The sequence below is a fragment of the Triturus cristatus genome, chromosome 11 (genome assembly GCF_964204655.1).
Source record: "Triturus cristatus chromosome 11, aTriCri1.1, whole genome shotgun sequence".
NCBI lineage: Eukaryota > Metazoa > Chordata > Amphibia > Caudata > Salamandridae > Triturus > Triturus cristatus.
This window is the reverse complement of record NC_140594.1, coordinates 421,554,667-421,575,262: the sequence shown is the minus strand read 5'-3', so window position 1 is coordinate 421,575,262 and position 20,596 is coordinate 421,554,667. Positions and strand designations below refer to the sequence as shown.

Genomic DNA, 20,596 nt, shown 5'->3' with positions numbered 1-20,596 from the left:
TTTCACGGCTGGGTTGATTGTAGATGATTGGTCCTGTACTATTTTTTACAAGGCAAAAAAGATTTTTGAAAATTGAAAGAAAAAAAAAATGTTCTGACCTCCTAGGGTGAGAGCCTCTGCTCTCGGAGAACCAGAACAAAAGCCTGTGTGAGTAAAGGGTTTAACACCCACTCCCACAGGATGACCTGCTGATTAGCCTCTTGGGCGGCAAACCTCAAAGGACTTCTGCCTTAGAAATATGAATCTGGTTCCCCCTCACAGGAGAGGACATAGACCCTTTGTCTAGGACCCCCTTGCCACCTGGTCGGGCGGGAACATTTACTAGTCGGGTAGTCCTGCCACATCCTGGCTAGTAGCACTCCTAAGTGGGCTACTGTGTGGTGGATACAAATATTCAGAAGTAGCCATCTTTGTGATGGCGCACTTAGGAATTCTTGGACAGGGTTATGCCCACTTCCAACAGGGAGTGGTCATATAGGGGGCATAGTGACCCCAAGGTTCATTTACCCATTGGCTACTACCCTACACTCCCCTAACAACCCTAAATTTAGTATTCAGGGTGAGTCCCTGGCCCCAGAGAAGGAGATCCTGACTACATACGATGAGCAACGAAAACAGAAGAGAGTATCTGACTTGGCCCCAGCCCAGCTGACCTGTCTGCGTTATTCCGTCTAAACTATGCTAAAGGCGACTCGTCTTGCAGCTGTGCACCTTCAGAACCGGAGAAGACTGCTTGCCTTCAGTAAAGATCAAGACCTCCCGTGAACAGTGGATCTGCTCAGAAGAAACTCCAAAGAAAAGACTCCTAAGCCTCCAGAACCGCCACACCTAAAGAAACCACTGCATCCGTTGCCTCCGGCCCGAGTTGAAGTGGACCACTGGTGCCAACAAGGTTCCCCAGCGCTCCAGAGCTAGAGTCCATCGTGGTTTCACCCCTCGTGAACACCCCGATGTCGTCTGGAGCCTCCCCATGCAGGCCCCCTCACCTGCTTCAGGTAAGAGAACATGACGCCTAAAACACCTCTGGATCAGTAACGCCCAGGCCATGAAGAAGAGGACCTCAGGTGTCCCCACGTCTCCGTGCATGAGCCCTGTACCCCTACAGTGTCCATTTTTAGACATTGTAACTTCAGTGCTGCCGTTAAGAGTATATGGTGCTGGGAATTTGTCATTATGAACTCCACAGCACCTTAATGGCTACACTAAAAACTGAGAAGTTTGGTATTGAACTTCGCAGCACATTAAACCCACACTGATGCCATTGTGGGATTAAATGAAAAATGCACACAGAAGGCATCTTAAAGAAGCCCCATGAAAAACGACCTACCACAAGTATCCATGCTGCGTGGCTGCTTTTAGCTGCCACCACCAGACCTTTTTCTGGACCCCTGGGTCGAGAGCCTCCTGTCAGGGTCCTGAAACCATGCACATGAGCTTCCCGAGGCCACTTGCTGCTTTCAGCAACTGGTCCCCATTGGTTCTGACACCCACTGAGGGTGTGAGAACCAGCGGGAAAAGCAAGTGTGGAAGAGAGGTGTGCCCATCTCTGCCAACTCCACCCCTCACGTAGGAAGGCGTGGTGAAGCACAACTCTCAGTCCCCGCCATCTTGCAGATGGAGGGACTCAGCCAACCAGGGAAAGGCTTATGCCCCCCTCCCACTGGAGGGTGGCAGTGTACCCACACCAGAGAAGGGACCTATTGGTCCCAACCTTTTACCTACCTGCAACGCCCTTAAATCTAACTAACTACATTGAGTGCGCTGCATTGCAGCGATGCATTTACTTCACTCTGTTCAGCCATATTCTCGAGTTTACTATACCCGGCCCGCCTCGCAGCACTCCCTTGAGGAGCCGCCACTGGTTTTTATACAAAAACAATTGGTCTGAAATTCAGTCTGAGTGTGTGAATTAATTTGCTGACTGTACAACAAATGCTTAACACTGTCCTCTGATAAAGCCTTGCTGCTCGACCACATTACCACAAATAGAGAGTAAGGTGCTATCTAACTTCACCACTGCCTACCTTTGGGGTTCCACTGCACTCCGTGCACACTATTCCTCACTTTGGTATAGTATATACAGAGCCAGCTTCCTACAATGTACATTTAAATCGGCTTCAGCAGTTGTAGGTAGTTAGAACTGGTATCAGTGATTGAAGGCATCATTTACTTGGATTGCATGTTTTTGGATCACATTTTAAGGGAAGGAGATGTAGCAGTTGTGAAAGAAAAGTGAGATGTGGTGAACGAATGGGTGCAGTTGTATCCTTGTTGTGTCTATACCGCCATGTATTGATTTTGAGTGAATAAGTAGAAAGGTAAGTAGTTAAGGTGGCTTCTCACTAAAATCTAGTGCACATTGTACCTCCGAATGACGCAAGTAAGCACTGTGTAGTGTACTAAATTACCAATTTGATTTATTTCCTCTGGATATAAGTGACTGATAGTCTGAGCAGTAAGCTCCCTGGTGTATGCACATATATACATTTAAGAGGAGAAATAAACCTGTGACAAATTAATCCTGGCCATTGCAGTTTAATCCGAAATAGCAATTCAGGTCGTCACTTTTTCGACTATTGAGTGCCTCCCTATAGTGGATGCTTTTCACTTCTCTGAATGCTGAGATGGTACCTGGTGGTTACCTATAATTTCAGATATTAGATGATGTTTCTGTGCTTTGATTCTTAATCCTTCATCCCCCTTTCAGTAAACCTATTCTGTAAGTGACAACTTCCCCTTACTGACTAAGTCTATATAAAGTCATACTTAAAAATGTGGAATTCAGTAGTAAACTTGTGTTTAAGCTGTTCTACTTTGTCTAGTTTTGTAATTTTAATACTACCTTTTCCTCTTTGGCTTTCATACTCCTGCCTTACATTGTGTTCTGATATAAATTGTTCATAATAGAAATGTTAACTGATAGAAACGAACTGAACTCTGGTAGCGCACGGTGTCTTAAATGAAAATGCATTTCTATCTTCATTTGCATTTAATAAGGTTTGTTTTTAACCAGCGGTATGTTATGGGACGATTAAAGGCTAGAAGGAACATTATTGCCTTTGCTTTTTCTCTGATTTTCTTTAAATTAAAAATTACGTCTTTTAGTATGAGTAATAGACTACTTTTGTACTGACTTTTTTTTTTCTTGTTTTCGACAGGTATGTTGGGAATCTTTCAAGAGATGTGACGGAAGCTTTGATTCTCCAACTTTTCAGTCAGATAGGGCCATGCAAAAGCTGCAAAATGATAATGGACGTACGTACTATAAAAACATGTATTGCCTAATTTCTTTATCTGAATCCAATATTCTTAAGCAAAAGCTTGCCTGGGAGGCGCATCACACCACTACTAGTGCTGTTTATGCCTGCTCTGCATTTGTGATAGTCTACATAATACTGGATCTTGTGTTCCAACATGGCAATTAAAGTAGTTTGGTCTTCTGTTAGCACTCAAACTGAAGTTAAAACCTGTGGTTTAAATCATTGGCATGCATGTTTGATTGCACTATCCTTTTAAAGTACATGAATGCAGTATCCAAGCCATCGCAGGTAGCCACTACGACTTAAGGTTTTGATACTGAAAGTTTGCATCTAGCCCTTTCACTGTTGTATTGGAATTCAGTTGGATAAAAAAAAAGAGATGATGATTGGGAGTAAACGTCACATAGAGCTCTTCTCTCCTGTCATATGCAACAGTTTCGCATAACGTCTTGTGTTTGGGTCAATGCTAAGAATAATTCTGTAGAAATGTTGCACTGTATTATTTAACCTTTAATTTGGGATTCAGATGGGTTAATGGTCCTGTGACGATTTGTGATGCCATGCCAAGTGCCTTCACTGTGTAAGTAAAATGTAAATGTTAACCCATACAGTGTAGCAGTAGTCGTCATAAAATGTAGAAAACAAATATTGAAATGGAAGACCAGTTGCACAAAAACCAGATCATGATATGTTGCTAGAAACAAGCTTAATATTTGTTCTTGACCAAATATATCGTATTAGCTGATGCATGCATTATGGTTATATCCTGAAACCCAACTATTCCTCCTTCTACGGTGTTGGAATCCTATTTTTCAAGGTTGTGTGACAATTTGAGGCTATGAGCAGTCAGTTTATGCAATGCTGGCGAAATAACCATTGTCGTTTACCACTTGTTTCCTAGGGACACAATGGTTTGTTTCAGTTGGGTAACCAGTTTATTTCTTATAGGCACTTGTTCATGGTACCAAGGACTATCAGTTCAAGGTTTCTCAAGTAGGTGGGAATAAAAACTCTTGAATTAGTATAACAGTAACTTATACGCCACATCAGTTTCCAGTCAATGCTTAGCTGTTATAAAAAATAATACTTTATTAACAAGTAAGTATAATTGCATGGTTAGTAAAAATCATGGAACAGATTAGAAAAGTGATACCAAAATGACAAGCACTCAGTAAGGAGAACTGAAGGTATGAGGTGTATCATGTTTTAAGTAAAATTTAAACCAAGTAGCACAAAGTACCAATGATAGTCAATATTTGCAGTAGACTGAGACCTAGGAGCAATTTGACTGTGACCGCAATGAAGCATGGGTCGGATATGCCAATCAGATTTGCCCGGGTCAAATATTTTACCACCGATCCACACAGTAGTACACTTATAAAGTTCCTCAGGGGCGGCACTTAGTCTTGCAGGGTCTCGTGCAGAAGCTGAACAGCAGGGTTCCGTCCCAGTCCACTAGCCACCGGTCAGCTGGGCTGTTCCTAAAAAGGACTTCTTGAAGCTTGTTGTGTCTCTGTAGTTTTAACAGGAACTCAAGCGGGTCCAGTCCCCAGGGCTCTTCTCGGGTCACAGACAGTAAGTCAAGTCATCTCCTGGCATCCTCTTGTCTAGGAGTGTTCTAAAGTGGGTGCCTGGGGAGGCCATAGGCTGGCAGGAGCTAATGGGTGGTTTTGACACCTAAGCACATCCTAACCAATAGGGTAGAGTTTCCTGGAGCTAATCCTACCTACTTTGGGCATTTTCGAGATGGCTGAAACGTTCAGCCACACTAAACCTGGGGACTGAGAGTATGTATGGGCAGTGTAGTATGGTAATCCTTGTTTGCTCCCATATCCAATGCTAAAATCCAGTTTGGACGGTCACTATCCCCAGAGCAAAGCAGTATTTTTCAGGTGCAAGACCATGGATACGCAGTAATTCTTTTGGCATCCTGTAAGAAAGTGCCCTCTTTTTGCCTAACTTCTGATACACTTTGAGTGTGCCCTGGTATCCTGCTAAATAGATATCCTGGGTCTATGTTCTTTCCCTAAAACTGCATTAAGACAAAACCCAAATAGCACTCTTTGGCCACATGTTAGTCCCTTGTAAATGGTACCAAGGGCACTGTGGCCAGGGAAGGCTTCGAAGGGCTGCATCACTTTGGTGCCACCCTTAGAGGTCCTGTAGCCTTACACTCTCACACACTGCCATTGCAGACTGCGTGTTTTGGTGCAGAACAAAGTGAAGAGTCAACATGGCACACATCCCTGTATGCCGAGCCTACAACCAACTGCCCTGGCATATGTCAGCCACCCCTCTAGCTGGGTGCACTAAACCAGTGGTGAGGGTACCACATTGTAAGTGCAGTAATGCAATTAAGAGAATAAAGTGCTGGGAGTTTGTTATTACGAACTCCACCGCACCAAAATAGCTTTACTGAAAACTGGGAAGTTTGGTGTCAAACTTCAGCACATTAAACCCACACTGATGCTAGTGTGGGATTTAATGAAAAATGCATTTGGAGGGCATCTCCGAGATGACCCCTGAAAAACGACCCAACACCTGTGTCCTGGCTGAGTAGCTGCTCACCAGCTGCCACCACCAGACATTTTTCTGGACCTCTGGGCCGAGAGCCTGCTGCTCTTGGGGGTCTGAAACAATGCACATCCTGGGACGAGGTGCCAAGTCTCCTCCCTCAGGATGGGCCGGCCCACGATGGAGAAGCTTCAAAGGCTTGCCGCCTTTGTGAGCTACCCCCGCCATTTGCTGCTTCCAGCAACTGTCCCTCACTGGTTCTGACCCCCACTTTAGGCGGGGGAATCGGCGGGAAAACCAAGTTATGAAGGGGGGTGTGCCCACCTTTGGCAACCTTACCCCTCAGGTGGCAGAGATGAGGTGAATCACAACACTCAGTCCCTGCCATCTTGTATATGGGAACCCAGCCAACCAGAAACATTCATGTCTCCCTCCCACTGGAGGGTGAAATAATAGGTGTTGTACCCACCTCAAGGAAGGGACCCATTGGGCCTGACCTTTACTTGCCTGTAATGCCCCTAAATCTAGTATTTAGGGGCAACCCCGAACCTTGCCTCCCCATACAAGATCCGACCAGAGGCCGTGCTGAACTAAGAAGAGGACGCCCACTGACTTGGCTCCAGCCCTGCTGGTCTGCCCCCTCCTCGAACCTGCTCCAGTGAAGTCCCAGTGTGTCCTGCATCCAGCCGCCCTAAAAAACCTGAAGCCCTGCCTTCTAAAACAAAGACTTTGTCTCCCGTGAGCACCGGATTTGCTCACCCACTGACTGGCCAAATCCATGAGTCTGCACCACTCTGTACCTGACGCCCTCGACCCGAGTTCAGGTGGCCCAAAACCACGAGGTCACCCTGAGAATCTCTAATCGACACCTGCAGTCCCTTTCTGAAGGATCCCCCTCATCACGACCGGAGCTGGTAAGAAAACCAGACGCCTAAAGACACCCCTGCACCAGACGTCCCATGGCTGTGAGGGACCTAACCAACGGTGTCCCAACTTATCTCTCCAACCGGTGGTCACTTCCAGAAGTCCCCGAGCCTGCAGTGTTTGTTGCAACCGAGAATCCCTATTAAAATCAACAGGGCATCCGATGACAAAATAGCATCCTGCACCCAGCTGCCGCTGCGGGTGTACTTTAGGTGTTAACTCGGAACCGCCTTTGCCCTGATCCTTACACCAGGAGCTTTGCTCCCACAACCTTGTGGCCTACTTGTGAGTAGCCACCAACCGGAGGCCCTCTATCCCCTATTGGATAACGTTGGGCCTCCGCACTCTACACCCGTCCGCCCTAGTGCAGCTGAGGGAGCCTTGAGAGTGCATCTTTGACCCTGGGGTAACCCTGGTTCTAATCCTAGAACACAAACTCCCACAAATAACTACCTGTAAACCGATAACCCAAATTCCTCCCATAGTATTGCATTGACTGCTTTTCTTAAATTGTTTTAAGTGTGTAGTTGGTTTGTATGAAAACATGAAAAACTGCAAATGTACTACAAGTGAATTGTAAGGAAGTGGGTTTCTGTTGCACTTCCCCCCCCCCCCCCCCCCCCCACACTTTTTGCCTAATAACTGATGCACTTTTCCTTGGTGTGCCCTGAGCTCCTGCCAATCTGGTGCCCAGGGCCTGTGTTCCTTCCCTAAAAACTGCCTAACAGCCTAAACCCAATTGGCATCTCTGGCCACATGTCAGCCCCTGGTAAATGGTACCCTAGGTACCCAGGACCTTGTGACCAGAGAAGCCCCCTAAGGGCGGCAACACTTATTGTGCCACCCTTAGAGGCCCTGTACTCTGACACACACCGCCCTCGCAGGCTGAGTGTGAGTACAAAACAGTCAGCATGGCACACACATCCCTGTGTGCCATGCCCACAACCTACACTGCCCTGGCATACATCAGCCACCCCTCTAGCTGGGTGCCCTATGTCAGTGGCGTGGCCACAGGTGCATGTGCCCTGTGCCCCTACAGTACCCAGGACCATTCCTGAGCACTAAGTGCAGTGCTGCCATTAAGAGTATATGTGCTGGGAGGCCGTCAACACGAACTCCACAGTACCATGATGGCTACACTGAAGACCGAGAAGTTTGGTATCAAACTTCTCAGCACAGTAAACCCACACTGATGTCAGTGTGGGATTTACTGTAAGATGCATGACAGAGGGCAACTCGGAGTTGCCCCCTGAACCTAACCTACACTCCACGTCTTGTCTGAGGGGCTGCCTAGGCTGCCACACAGCAGACATGTTGCTGGACCCCTCGGTAGAGAGCCATCCGCTCTTCTGGGCCTGCAACAATGCACATCCTGGGCAAGGTGCTAGGTCTCCTCCCTCAGGATGGGCAGGGGAAGCGTCAAAGGCATGCCGCCTTTGTGAGCTTCTCCAGGCCACTTGCTGTACTCAGCAACTGGCCCCCACCGGTTGTGACACCCTCTCTTGCGGGAAGATCGGCAGGAAAAGCTAAGTGAGGAAAGGGGGTGTGCCAGCCTCTGCCAACCCCACCCCTCAGGTGGGGGAGGCGGGGTGAGGTGAAGCACATCCCCGGGCTCTCGCCATCTAGAAGATGTGGAGCCCTGCCCAATCAGGATTAGGCTACTGCCTCCCTCCCACAGTAGAGTGGCAGGATAGGGGGTGTACCCACCCCAGGGAAGGGACCCATTGGTCCCTGCCCTTTACCTACCTGTAACACCACTACATTTAGTATTTAGGGGCACCCTGAACCTTCCTTCCTCAGATTCCGAAACAAGAAAGAAGAGCAAGGAACAAGAAGACCTGCCATGCAGCTGCTAACAAGAGGAAGACACAAACTGCTTTGGCCCACGCCCTACCGGCCTGTTGACCCTCAAACCTGCTCCTGCAAAACCCCAGCATCTCCAGTGGTCAGCAACCTCAAAAACCCCAGAGGACCCGAGTGCCTTGTGACTACCTAACACTCCCACGAGCAGTGGTACTGCTCAAAGCAAGTAACTGACCCCTGGCATCAGCCAGGAACCGCGAACCCTGCGCACACTGCACCCGCCAAGCCTGGCCCGTGCCGGAGTGGACAAAGACCACAAGGACGTACCCCACCCCCCCTCCCCGGCGACTGTGACCCCCGAATCCAGCACCCAAGGACCCACCTCGACGCTCCTGACTACGCCTGCAGCCTCAGAACCAGGGACCCATCAAACAGCAGAGGGTACGATTTCCCGACACCAAAAGGCACCCCGGCGGCTCCCTGTGCCAAACTCCTGGGTGCCTACCTATCCTCCAACTACCCAACTTACCTCTCGAAGTGGTGGTCGCACCTGAAGAATCTTCGTCCCGCAGCTTGCAGCCATTGTTCGTTCTTGAACTTCTCCATTGCAATCCATTGAGCGCCCGACGGCTCAAAAGCACCCTGCACCCAGCTGCCAGAGTGCCCCTGGCAGTCCAACTTCTACATTAAACTACTTCCCCATTTGCCCTGAGCAAGTGACCAGGAGCCCAGCTTCCACAGCCGCGTGGCCTGCTAGCCAGCAGCCACCAACCAAAGGCCCCCTGCCTCCCAGAGGAAGTGTCAACTTTTAAAATACAAATATATTCCTTAAAAATCACTACTGTAACCAAAACGTTTTTACTCAACCTGTTTACAGGAACTGTCCCAGGACTGAATCTAGGATCCAGTCCTGTAGTAAGAAAAGTAATCCAAAAAGTAATCTATTGCATTTAACTAGAAATTCCCATTGAGCTCAATGTATAATTGTGTTTGAAATTGTGTTGCCTATTGCAACTGTATCTATTGCATTCAAAAGTCTATTGCCTATTGAAAGTATTTATCTAAAGCCTCTCATTCTGAGAAAGTATATTTTGATACCTATTGTTGGTTCTCTAATAATACAACTATACATTTTTATACAAAACCATTGGCCTAGAGTTCAGTTCTTGTGTGTGAGACCATTTGCTGACTGTGTGTACAACAAATGCTTTACACTGTCCTCTGATACTGCCTTACTGCTCGAACAAGGTACCACTTTAGGGAGTAAGGTTATATCTAACTTTAGCCTCTGCCAAACCTCTGGGGACTGTGGACTCTGAGCACACTGTACCTATTTGGGAACAGTATATACAGAGCCACTTTCATACATGAATTACTTACCTTTTGTCCAGGAGATGTCTGTGTGATTTCTAGGCATATCACACTTATTAGCAGAAGTAACTTAAAAAGTTATCTAAGAAGTTTTTGTTACGTTCACTGTGAACGGAAAAGTAATTTGGAATTGTTGACCTACCTGTAATGCAACAAACTGCATTTGAACCTGCATTCAACTGTAAATAACTGCATAAGAATTTGCACAGTGTTGCAGTTCATTTCAGATACTTTATTGCGGTCATTAGACCATAAAAGTGCAAGTGCAATAAATTGGCGATACATACATGCAACCTCCAGTGCCTAGACTCAAGGCCCCAGGGTCCTATATTACTATTGCAGCCTATTAACCCGCACCCCAATAAATAAGCAAAATACATAACACATATACAAGGTGCCATATTAATAAAATGTACAGTTAATATAGACCGAGCTGATACATTAAAAAGTAGAGCAAGCCCAATTAAAAATGGAGAAAAAGATTTTATCCGCTTAGTCCTGTACATTAGCTTTCAGAAACTGTTTGCGACACACCACATATAGTAGGAAGCGTGACACCGTAAATACAATTGGGGATAGTGTTGTATTTCAACAACCTAAATGCCTCTACACAGTGTTGGTCCCCAGATTTCTACATATTTGGGTCAGCCAATGGCGTCTTGATTTTCTGTAACGAGGGCAGAAAAAGAATACATGCAGCTCTGCATAGTTATAGGCCGGACAACCTAGCAAGAATGTACATGCCCATTTGTTGGAGAACGCACAGCGGGAGAACCCCTTGCCTAAATTGAATATACAGTTTTCTTTGCTAGCGCCGGTTGTATCACATCCAGGACAGTCTCTAGGATGTACTGGCCTTTTATTCTCAAAAACGCAACTGTTAATGTTCCTGTTGCTGGCCACCCCTGAAAATGGGTGAGTTTGTCCTCCTTGTAACTCCAAACCAGTTCCTTTTTAGAGATTGTGGTACAACTTCCATAGGGTTGTGCCATAAACTCACTCTGCCCAACTCCAGAAATGAGTTCCTAACTAGCACCATAGTTTACCAGCGCCCTGCAGGCCCAGTCAATCAATCAATCAATCATGGAATTTATAACGCGCACTACTCACCCGGAAGGGTCTCAAGGCGCTTGGGGGAGGGGGTCTGCTACTGCTCGAACAGCCAGGTCTTGAGCTGTTTCCTGAAGGCGAAGTGGTCCTGGGTCAGCCGCAGGTGGACGGGCAGGGAGTTCCATGTCTTGGCCGCTAGGTAGGAGAAGGATCTTCCTCCGGCGGTGGCTCTCTGGATGCGAGGGACGACGGCGAGGGCGAGGTTTGCGGATCGTAGCTGTCGGGTGGGCGTGTAGAAAGTCAGGCGGTCGTTGAGGTACCTTGGGCCCAGGTCGTGGAGGGATTTGTGTGCGTGGGTGAGGAGTCTGAACGTGATCCTCTTGTTGACAGGGAGCCAGTGCAGGTCTCTCAGGTGGCTCGAGATGTGGCTGCGTCGGGGGGCGTCCAGGATGAGACGGGCGGAGGCGTTCTGGATACGCTGAAGTCTTTTCAGAAGCTTGGCTGTTGTGCCGGCGTAGAGGGTGTTTCCGTAGTCTAGTCTGCTGGTGACGAGGGCCTGGGTGACAGTCTTCCTGGTCTCGGTCGGGATCCATCTGAAGATCTTGCGGAGCATGCGGAGGTTGTGGAAGCAAGATGAGGAGACAGCGTTGACTTGTCTGGTCATCGATAGGGAGGAGTCCAGGATGACGCCCAGGTTGCGTGCGTGGTCCGTTGGCTTGGGTGCGGTGCCCAGGGCCGGGGGCCACCAGGAGTCGTCCCATGCGGAGGGCGACGGTCCCAGGATGAGGACTTCTGTCTTGTCCGTGTTCAACTTCAGGCGGCTGATGTTCATCCATTCGGCGACATCTTTCATCCCTTCGTGTAGGTCGGCTTTGGCGGTGTCGGGGTCTCTGGTGAGGGAGAGAATCAGCTGGGTGTCATCGGCGTAGGAAATGATGTTGAGGTTGTGTTGGCGTGCGATGGCAGCGAGGGGTTTCATGTAGATGTTGAAGAGAGTGGGGCTGAGCGACGATCCTTGCGGGACGCCGCAGATGACTTCGGTGGCCTCAGAGCGGAACGGAGGGAGGCGTACTCTCTGTGTTCTGCCGGAGAGGAATGAGATGATCCATTCCAGAGCAGTCCCCTGGATGCCGGTGTCATTGAGGCGTTGGACTAGGGTGCGGTGGCAGACAGTGTCAAATGCTGCGGAGAGGTCAAGGAGGATGAGTGCCGCTGTTTCACCTTTGTCGAGCAGGGCTCGGATGTCGTCGGTGGCTGCGATGAGGGCGGTCTCGGTACTGTGGATCTCCTTTAACTCCTCCCTATGCACAGGCAGTTCCGGGGTTACCATATGCTACGCCAAAAAATTAGGGGTTTAAAAGGAATTTAGTCAGGAATTGGCTTTACCACAAGGTCCAAACGAAGCGGTGTTAGGGAAGAACTGAGGGGAACACCAAATAGATGCTTGGTAAGTGTTCTCGACCTTGGTGATATTTCTCAGAGAACTATGCCCCCAGGGTTTAGCCCCATAAATTGCAGCACCCCTTGTCTGCACTTTGTAGATTTCCAAGAGTGGCCCAATAGGTTTATGGAAAGAGTTCCTAAATAGCTTAATCAACCCTCCTGTGTTCTGCGCTAGCTTCAGATTTTTTATCGATTTGAGCCCCCTTGTCCATTTATTTTCAGTTAAAGTGACCCCAAGGTACTCCAATACAGACACCCTCTCTAATAGAATACCGTGCAAGCTGGAATTGGAGTGAGTTGAGCTGATTGGAATAAAGACCATATATTTGTTCTTTTGGCAGTTAATCGCGAGACCCCTACTGTCGCAGAAGGCCTTGAAGTTGTCGAGCATCCTCAGAATGCCCATTAGTGACTTTGAGAGCAAGAGTGTTGTCGGCAAACATCATAGCCGGTACTTTGCTGTTCGCTGTCTTGGGTGCATCATTATCCTTCCCTCCATTCAGTGTCTACGAGTGCATTTATGAATAGGCAAAAAAGGCAAGCACACAACCCTGTCTTGCCCCTCTATCTATAGCTCTGGGAGTGGTAAGTTCACAATATTTGCCAAACCAGATTTAGGTGTAATTGCCTTCATGCAAAAGCCTGATTATATAGCACAGATAGGACGGCACCCCCAGGTCACTTAAGACCGCCCACAGTTTATCTCTTGGTACCAGATCGAACACGGATTTTAGGTCCACAAAGATCAGATAGAGGCTGCCACCCTCTAGTCACCTATTTGCAGTACAAGAGTTGAAGCCGAAATATCTGGTCTATGGTGGCCGTGTTTTTCCTATTCAGCTACGGGCACTGTAGGGTTGGGGTCTGATGAAATTGCTAGTGCTTTGCCAGTTTGTGGCAGTCCCATAAGTGGACTTAATAAAAGGCTCACCAAAAATCCCCCTTTGGGCTACCGCAACTGACTTTGAGTCTGACAGATCCCCCTGCTTGGGGTCCACCTTAATTAGGAAAGAGCGCCTACACTTGGTGGACAAATCGCAATTGTCATTCACACGTTACTCCCACCAAGATTGGACCTCCAGGGATATCCAAGATCCCGAAGCCTTGGCGTCCTCTGCCATATCTAGGATCCTGGTTAAGGAGCCTGGGGCGTCCAGAAGCTTAGCCTGGCTCGCCTGCCAGGACCGGTCGATGGCCTTCTTTTGGGTCTTTGATGAACTTGGCCAAAATATGTCCATTCTGGGGGTCCAGCTCTGATGTCCAGGCTACCTTGATGTCTAAAGATGGGCAAGGGCATGCTGCTTTTAGGCAGTTACGTGCCTCTTTTCCCCAGAAGGGTTCTGATCCGCCCTGTCACATAATTCGCTACCTTTGTAGAGGGTGCCCACTCTAAAGGACTGATACGTTCCTCAGGGTCCAGCATGTCTAAAGCATCGCCATGGGCGGAGGGGCCAGTGGCTGAGGGTGTAGGAGAAGGGCGCCAGGGGCAGAAAGGCGCGACTTAGTCATCAGTGCCGCTGTGGTCATTCATTGGTGGGATGGGTATGTTGGATCTGCTACTCCCTTTGCAGTAGCCCCTGGTAAGGGGGGCAGGCTGGGCCTGGTTCAAGAAAGCTTCCCTAAGGCACACAAAGGCATCATTGGCTACCCCTGTCCCCTGGGGGCACTTGGCTGGTATGGGTTTGGTATCAAGTTGCTGTGTTTGCAGAACTCTGGACCATGGCCAGCTTTGCGCATTCGCGCACAATTTGCTGTGACAAGTGCTGCTCCATTGGTGCCATGGCTTCTTCCATTGCCCGACTATATTGAGGCATCAACAGCCCCGTAAAATGAATCCTCCCAAGGAAGGGCAGCCAAGCGATCCTCCTCATACTTGGTATCTCACTCAAATTCCATGGCGACTGACCAGGTGTGAGGTAAATTGAGAGAGATGGTAGGTAATGATAGTGGAGTTTTGCAGTAATAAAAAGCCCAGCGCATTGTCAAGCACCTTAAACTTTGGGCTCAGTGCAGAGCGCTATCAGTTTGTGCTGGAGGTCCAGTAGGTCGGTAGTGGGCAGAGCCTCATGTTCATGAGGGTCTAAACCCCAGGAACACGACCCTCCACCTCCTTCTCCCACTGGGTATTTTTGTCAATTTGGGGCTCACGAACATGCCACCTGTGAGCGTGTTCCTTTTCCAGGATTCTCAGCCTGCCACACAGTAATACAGACCCCAGTGGGACGCAAGTCAACGCTCGCTATTGGCCCTTGTGACAGGGGCATCAAATCTGTTAAAAGATTAGGCTTACTGCCCTATACAGACCCCAGCCAGGGCATCACACTCCAAGGGCAGGTTGATGCAAGCAGCGTGCGCTTTTGGCTCAACCCTACTGACCGGAATTATAAAATTGTGCGTCCCAAATCATAGAAAATCTATGCTACCACAATGACATCTCGTGGGGCAATGACCCCACCGTACTTTTGTCACTACCAGGGAAATAAAATTCAGTAGCGCAAAGCTGTACCGCACTGCCAAATAAACATGCACACAGATTTAAAAACCACTATAAAGTATGCACCATCCAAGGATTGAAATGAAAATGTACTTATCTGGGCAGTGAGAAAAGGGGTTGGCGACGGAGGTGAAGGACTATGAATGCAATGCTGACCTCTGATTGGAAGCGTATTGGATTATGGGACTGTTTGCACATGGTTTGTTTTTACCATTCCCAGTGTTTCAGGGGAAATGTGGTTCTGTTTAAGAAGTAAAAAGGGCAGCTGTTGAAGTGGAAAAAGTAAAGCATAATCCTCCCCTCCAGTCCTGACAAAGAATTTCGGTGTACAGCATGATAAGAGATGGTACAGCTTTAATATAGTTGTATACAGCTACATATGCTGATCAGTGTATTTTCTGTTTTTAGGTTTGTTGGATTATATATCTGTTATGTACGTATGGAACATTCATATTATTTTTAAAATCTAGATGGGCTGCTGCTGAACTTTACTCTTAGCGAGCTTGTTTCTGTATATGTTTAGGGGGCTACTGCAGACGTGTAATTTTTTTTAAAAGGTGGAAATCTTAAGACTGGTGCTTTATTTGAGTTTAAAACCCTCTCTTACTTCGACTGTACACTTTCAGTATGCCTGTGGTTGCTCTGTTCACCGCAGCTACATTCTGTATTCATTGTAGCTTGCTGTGGGTTTTTGTTTCTACATTCCTTTTTAAAAAAAATATTTATTTATTGAAGTTTTTGAAAATCAGCATTGATAACATCATACTTGCATTCATAAAAGAAAAGAAAAAAAGAGAAGAGTTAATAGATACATATTCAACACATAGGAAGAGCCTCAGTCAGATCCAATTAATTGTTGGGGCCCGTACTGCTAACCCAAATATCTTTTTTCTTCTACCTTTACAATTATACAAAGCAATTTCCAAATTATACAGAGCTAACAATTTAACCTTTCAATTAGAGAAAGACGGTGAATCCGGATTTAGCCATTGGGAAGTGATACATAAACGAAAAACAGCCATACATAAAAGCAAAACCCCCTTCTCTGTAGTTGAGCGCTTTCTAGTATTTACCCCAAACTCATATCCAAATAGCACTAATTGAGGTGTAATATCCACAAGCTCTCCAAGAGCTAGATTCAAAAAACATTTTACCTCATTCAAAAAGGGAGCTAGTACAGGGCATTCATAAAACATATGGACAGAATCAGCTGCCCTCAAAGCACATCTAGGACCGACATCCCCCCGATTCGTCTCCCACTTAGCTGGGGAATAGTATAGATCAAAAATAGCCATATAACATTGGCTTTTAAAACTACCTGATAGAAGGACAGCATCCACAAGACTCAAAACTAGCTGCAAGTCAACACCTAATATCCCCAGCCTTCTAGCCCAACGTTGCTCGAAATGTACAAGATCATCCTGCTGGGTTGCCATTATAATTTTAGAGAGTTGAGAAATCTTACATCTTCCCTTTATCGATTCCAATATTACATTCTTTTCCAAACCTGATAAGCCCACTTAAATTAAGTTTGTCTAAAAAACTTCGGGTTTGGAGATATTTAAAGAAGTCTGTACGTTGCAACCCAAACTTCTCTTGAAGTTCACCGAACGACGACATTTCATTGTTTAGAAAAAGATCCCCAATAGTTCCAATCCCCTGAATATTCCACATCAAAATAGTTGAGTCACAGAAAATTACAGGGAGCTTCCCTGTTACTCCTAGAGGCATATAGCGATTGTATTCCTTTAAAGTAAACTGTTTATGGACTTTACGCCAAACTACAACAGCCGCCCAAAGTCTCTTAAAACGGTTTCTTTTATAGTAACTTGGCTCGAAAAACTTAGAAAATAAATACCTAGCTTCAGGCCCCATGATGAGCTCATATATGGAATGAATCACAGCTGGGTCTTTGTACATCTGAGTACCAAAGAACAATATCCCCATATGCTGAAGCATTGCGGCCCAATAATAACGAAATTGGGGGATATCCAACCCCCCCCCCCCCCTTGCTCTTGGTAAATTGAGCCACTTAAAAGCTCTCCTTGTCCTCTTATAACCCCATATAAAACGGGAACACATTCTTTCTATCCTTATAAAAATTAAGTCGGGTAACAAAAGTGGGATCGTACAAAATAAATAAATTTAGGAAAAACCACTATCTTAATAACATTGCACCTGCCATATACGGACAGGTGCAAATAGTCCAGATTCTCTAACAATTTGTTAGATGAGCTTATTATTGGATCAAAATTTAAGTTAACAATAGTTTGTACCTTTGAGGCAATTTTGATGCCCAAATAAACAGCCTCTGTCACTGTATTGACACCTGTCAAAACCTCTGTACCCGTAAAAAGAACTTGAGTCTTTTGTAAGGTCAAGTTATAGCCTGACACAGCACCAAACTCCGACGTCAGAATTTCAATACGTCTCATCGTTTTGACCACATCACCTGTAACAACAGCCACGTCATCTGCATACGCTAATACTTTAACAGATTCCTGCATAGGTTTGACTGGTATAATCTCTGAATCTTGCTCAATTTTGGTCAGCAAAGGCTCAATATAGAGAGCGAAGAGCAGGGGAGAACAGGGGCAACCCTGCCGAGTGCCCCTGTAGATCTTAAACTCCTCAGAGTGCTTCCTGGATATACGAACTGACGCAGCAGGGCTGATATAGAGTGCTTGTACTGCTTTAATAAAAGGTAATGGGAAACCTTTCCAATAGAGAACCGCCCATAAAAAATCCCAGGAGACCCTGTCGAATGCCTTCTCGGCATCCAACAGGGCCACCCCTATTGACGCTTCAGAGACCTGAGCCCAATCCAAAAGTGATATTATTCGACGGACATGGTCAGTAGTGCCTCTCCCTGCTATAAACCCGTATTGGTGTTGTGAGACTAGGGGTACTATAACCTTCCCTAGTCTTCTAGCAATAAGCTTAGAAAAGATCTTACTATCTGAATTAATTAACTTAATTGGGCGATAAGAGGCATGTTCAAGCGCATCCTTCCCTTTCTTTTTAAAAACTATTATAGTTGTCTTAGACCATGATTCCGGAGTGATACCATTAAATGCTTGCTGAAATAAAGAAAACAGAAAATCGCGTAATTCAACCTGCAAAATAATATAAAACTCCAAGGGGATCATATCTGGCCCCATCGCTTTCCCATGGGGTAAAGATACCATCGCCAGCTCAATTTCCTCCCAAGTTACTGACATAGAGAGCATATCCTTCTGGGCTGAGCCTAAACAAAGACATGGTATTTCCCCAAATATTCCCCCGAATCCGTGGTTTTTTCATTTTCATACAACTTTTGATAAAAATTTCTAAACACCTCCAGGACCCCCATTTCCGTTTCTTGTAATAAACCATCTCTATCATTAATTTTATCAATCTTAGTTTGAATCTGTTTTTGCCGTAGCCTATTGGCCAACACCTTCCCCACCTGCTCCCCATATTCAAAACATTCCCGTCGGAAAGTCTGATATTTAACGGCTGCTTCGTCAGCATATTGCTGAAAAATTGGAGACCTCTGTATAGCCACATTATTTTGGGCTACAGAAACATCCATCCTATCCTTAATCTTTTGGGCTAAATTAAATTCCGCCATACTTAAATCTAAAATACGTTGTTCCAATATACGTTTCAAGCTTTTACGCTTCTGTACCACAAATCTCAGGGTTTCCTCCCTTACGCCGGCCTTAAATGTATCCCAGACCACTGTGTCTGGGGCCGAGTTTTTGTTGACCAAAAAGAAACCTTGCAGCCATAGCTTAATATGATCCCGGTACTCCTGATCAGCGAAGAGCTTCCTGTCGAAAGTCCAATTGGAAGTCAAAAAAGGCGCAGCTGAAATGTCAAATTTTAATACAAGGGGATTGTGATCCGAAATTAGTCTCTGTAGCAGAGTGATTATGGCTTTTTCCAATATCCCAGATCAAACCCATATATAATCGAGCCAAAACAATTTGTTGTGGGGAGCAGAGTAAAAAGTATGGCCCAGCTGTCCTTTATTAAGCCTAGTCCAAACATCATATAGACCCTGATTCCTAACTAAGTTACACAGGGATTTATAAACTCTAGGCTTTCTCCCCACATACGATAAGCCTAAATTAATATCAGTTGACTCATCCAAATGTATATTTAGATCCCCACATAGTATAATAGGTTTAGGCCACATAGAAAGGTCCAGATTAAGATAATCATAAATTTCAGGTTCATCCACATTTGGCCCATAAACAGAACAAATAGTTAATACTTCATTGCCTCAATAATCACCCACCTACCACACTTATCCTCCTTGTTTCTCCTACAAGACAATACCCCCATCTTGCAAAGAATTGCTACACCCCTATTATTAGTAGATTGTTTCGAGCACGCAATCAATTCCATCCCTAGTTTTTTAAGCCACACCCTATTGACCCAGGCAATGTGTGTCTCCTGGAGACAGAGCACATCCCAAGAAAGTCCTCTAGCTATCTTTGTCAAAACCTGTCTTTTTCTAAAGTCGTTCAGACCACAAATATTTAAAGTACATAATGATAGCGTTTTCATTTTGTTCTTTCAATTTTGAAGCATTAATCCCCCACTACATATACGGCCCCTGCCATAGGTCTAGTACACCTATGATAGAAAAATAAAAACTTGGCTATGTCACTAATTATTTCATAAAGAAGAACCTCTCGTCTCAAACAAAATAACATCAAAACAAATATAAATTTTTTTTTTTTTGTTTTTTTGTTTTTTATACCCCCCCATCACCACCCCACACACAGACCCCCAACACCACCCATACCCCCACCCCATCCAATGTCCCGCCTCCCATCCCACCCCTACCAATCCCATGAAGCGCTGGGACAATAGTCCCGGTAGATGAAGTCGAGACACCCACCTACCCCCCCCCCCCCCCCCCCCCCCCCCCTTGGCCCCTCCTGCAATGTTGAAAAACAATCCAATCCATTCTAATCATATATCAACAAAAAAAAGGAGAAAATGAAGGAACATACTATATCTAGACTACTCAACTTCTCGACTTCAATATCCCTAGAAATTAAAGAAGCGTAGATTAGAACCAAATACATTATAAACTTTGACATGCCCTAAGTCCAAAAAAATAACTATAAATTTTGCAAAAATTCCTTAGCAGAGCATTATTCCGTAAACAATGATGACCGTCCCTTGACAATAACTTTAAGTTTCGCTGGATTTTGTAAAAAAACTTGCGCTCCTTTTTCTTGGAACTTCGGGATAAGCTGACGAAGTCTGCACCGAAGGTCCACCGTTGCCTGATAAAAATCCGGGCGTACAAAAAATTCACACTCCCTGGCCTGGGCTTCCTTAGTGGGACGAGCCATATCATAGAGCTTCTCGTGCCAAAAAGTGACTTAAAGAGATTAAAGCTCTTGGAAGAGGGTTTTCTTGACCCATCGGTTTCCTCTGATGGAATGGGAACCGGTGGGCCCTCTGAATCTCTGCCTTCCAATCCCAACTGGTGACTTCAGGAAAGGCCTCAGCTACAAACTTACGAATGTCTGTCCCTTCTTTCCCCTCAGGGACCCCAAGAATTCTCAAATTATTACGCCTTAACCTATTTTCCATGTCTGTAATTTTCCATAGATAATCATCCCTATGAACATTCAGAGCAGCTATCTTTTTTCTGCGACACCGCGTCGTCCTCTAGTGATGAGATCCGCGTCTCAGCTTCTCCAATTCTTATGGTAGTATCTGCACATGA

At 46.1% G+C, this 20,596-nt stretch overlaps 1 protein-coding gene across 2 annotated transcripts in view; it reads left to right on the top strand.

Moving 5' to 3' along the window:
* The window catches only part of TIA1 (TIA1 cytotoxic granule associated RNA binding protein), a 267,173-nt gene that overhangs the window by 49,292 nt on the left and 197,285 nt on the right, over positions 1-20,596 (top strand). For both annotated transcript variants that reach the window (XM_085636215.1, XM_085636216.1), the window contains exon 2: positions 3,159-3,255. In XM_085636215.1, coding sequence (XP_085492341.1) covers positions 3,159-3,255 — 97 coding nt within the window. The remainder of the gene's footprint in view (positions 1-3,158; positions 3,256-20,596) is intronic.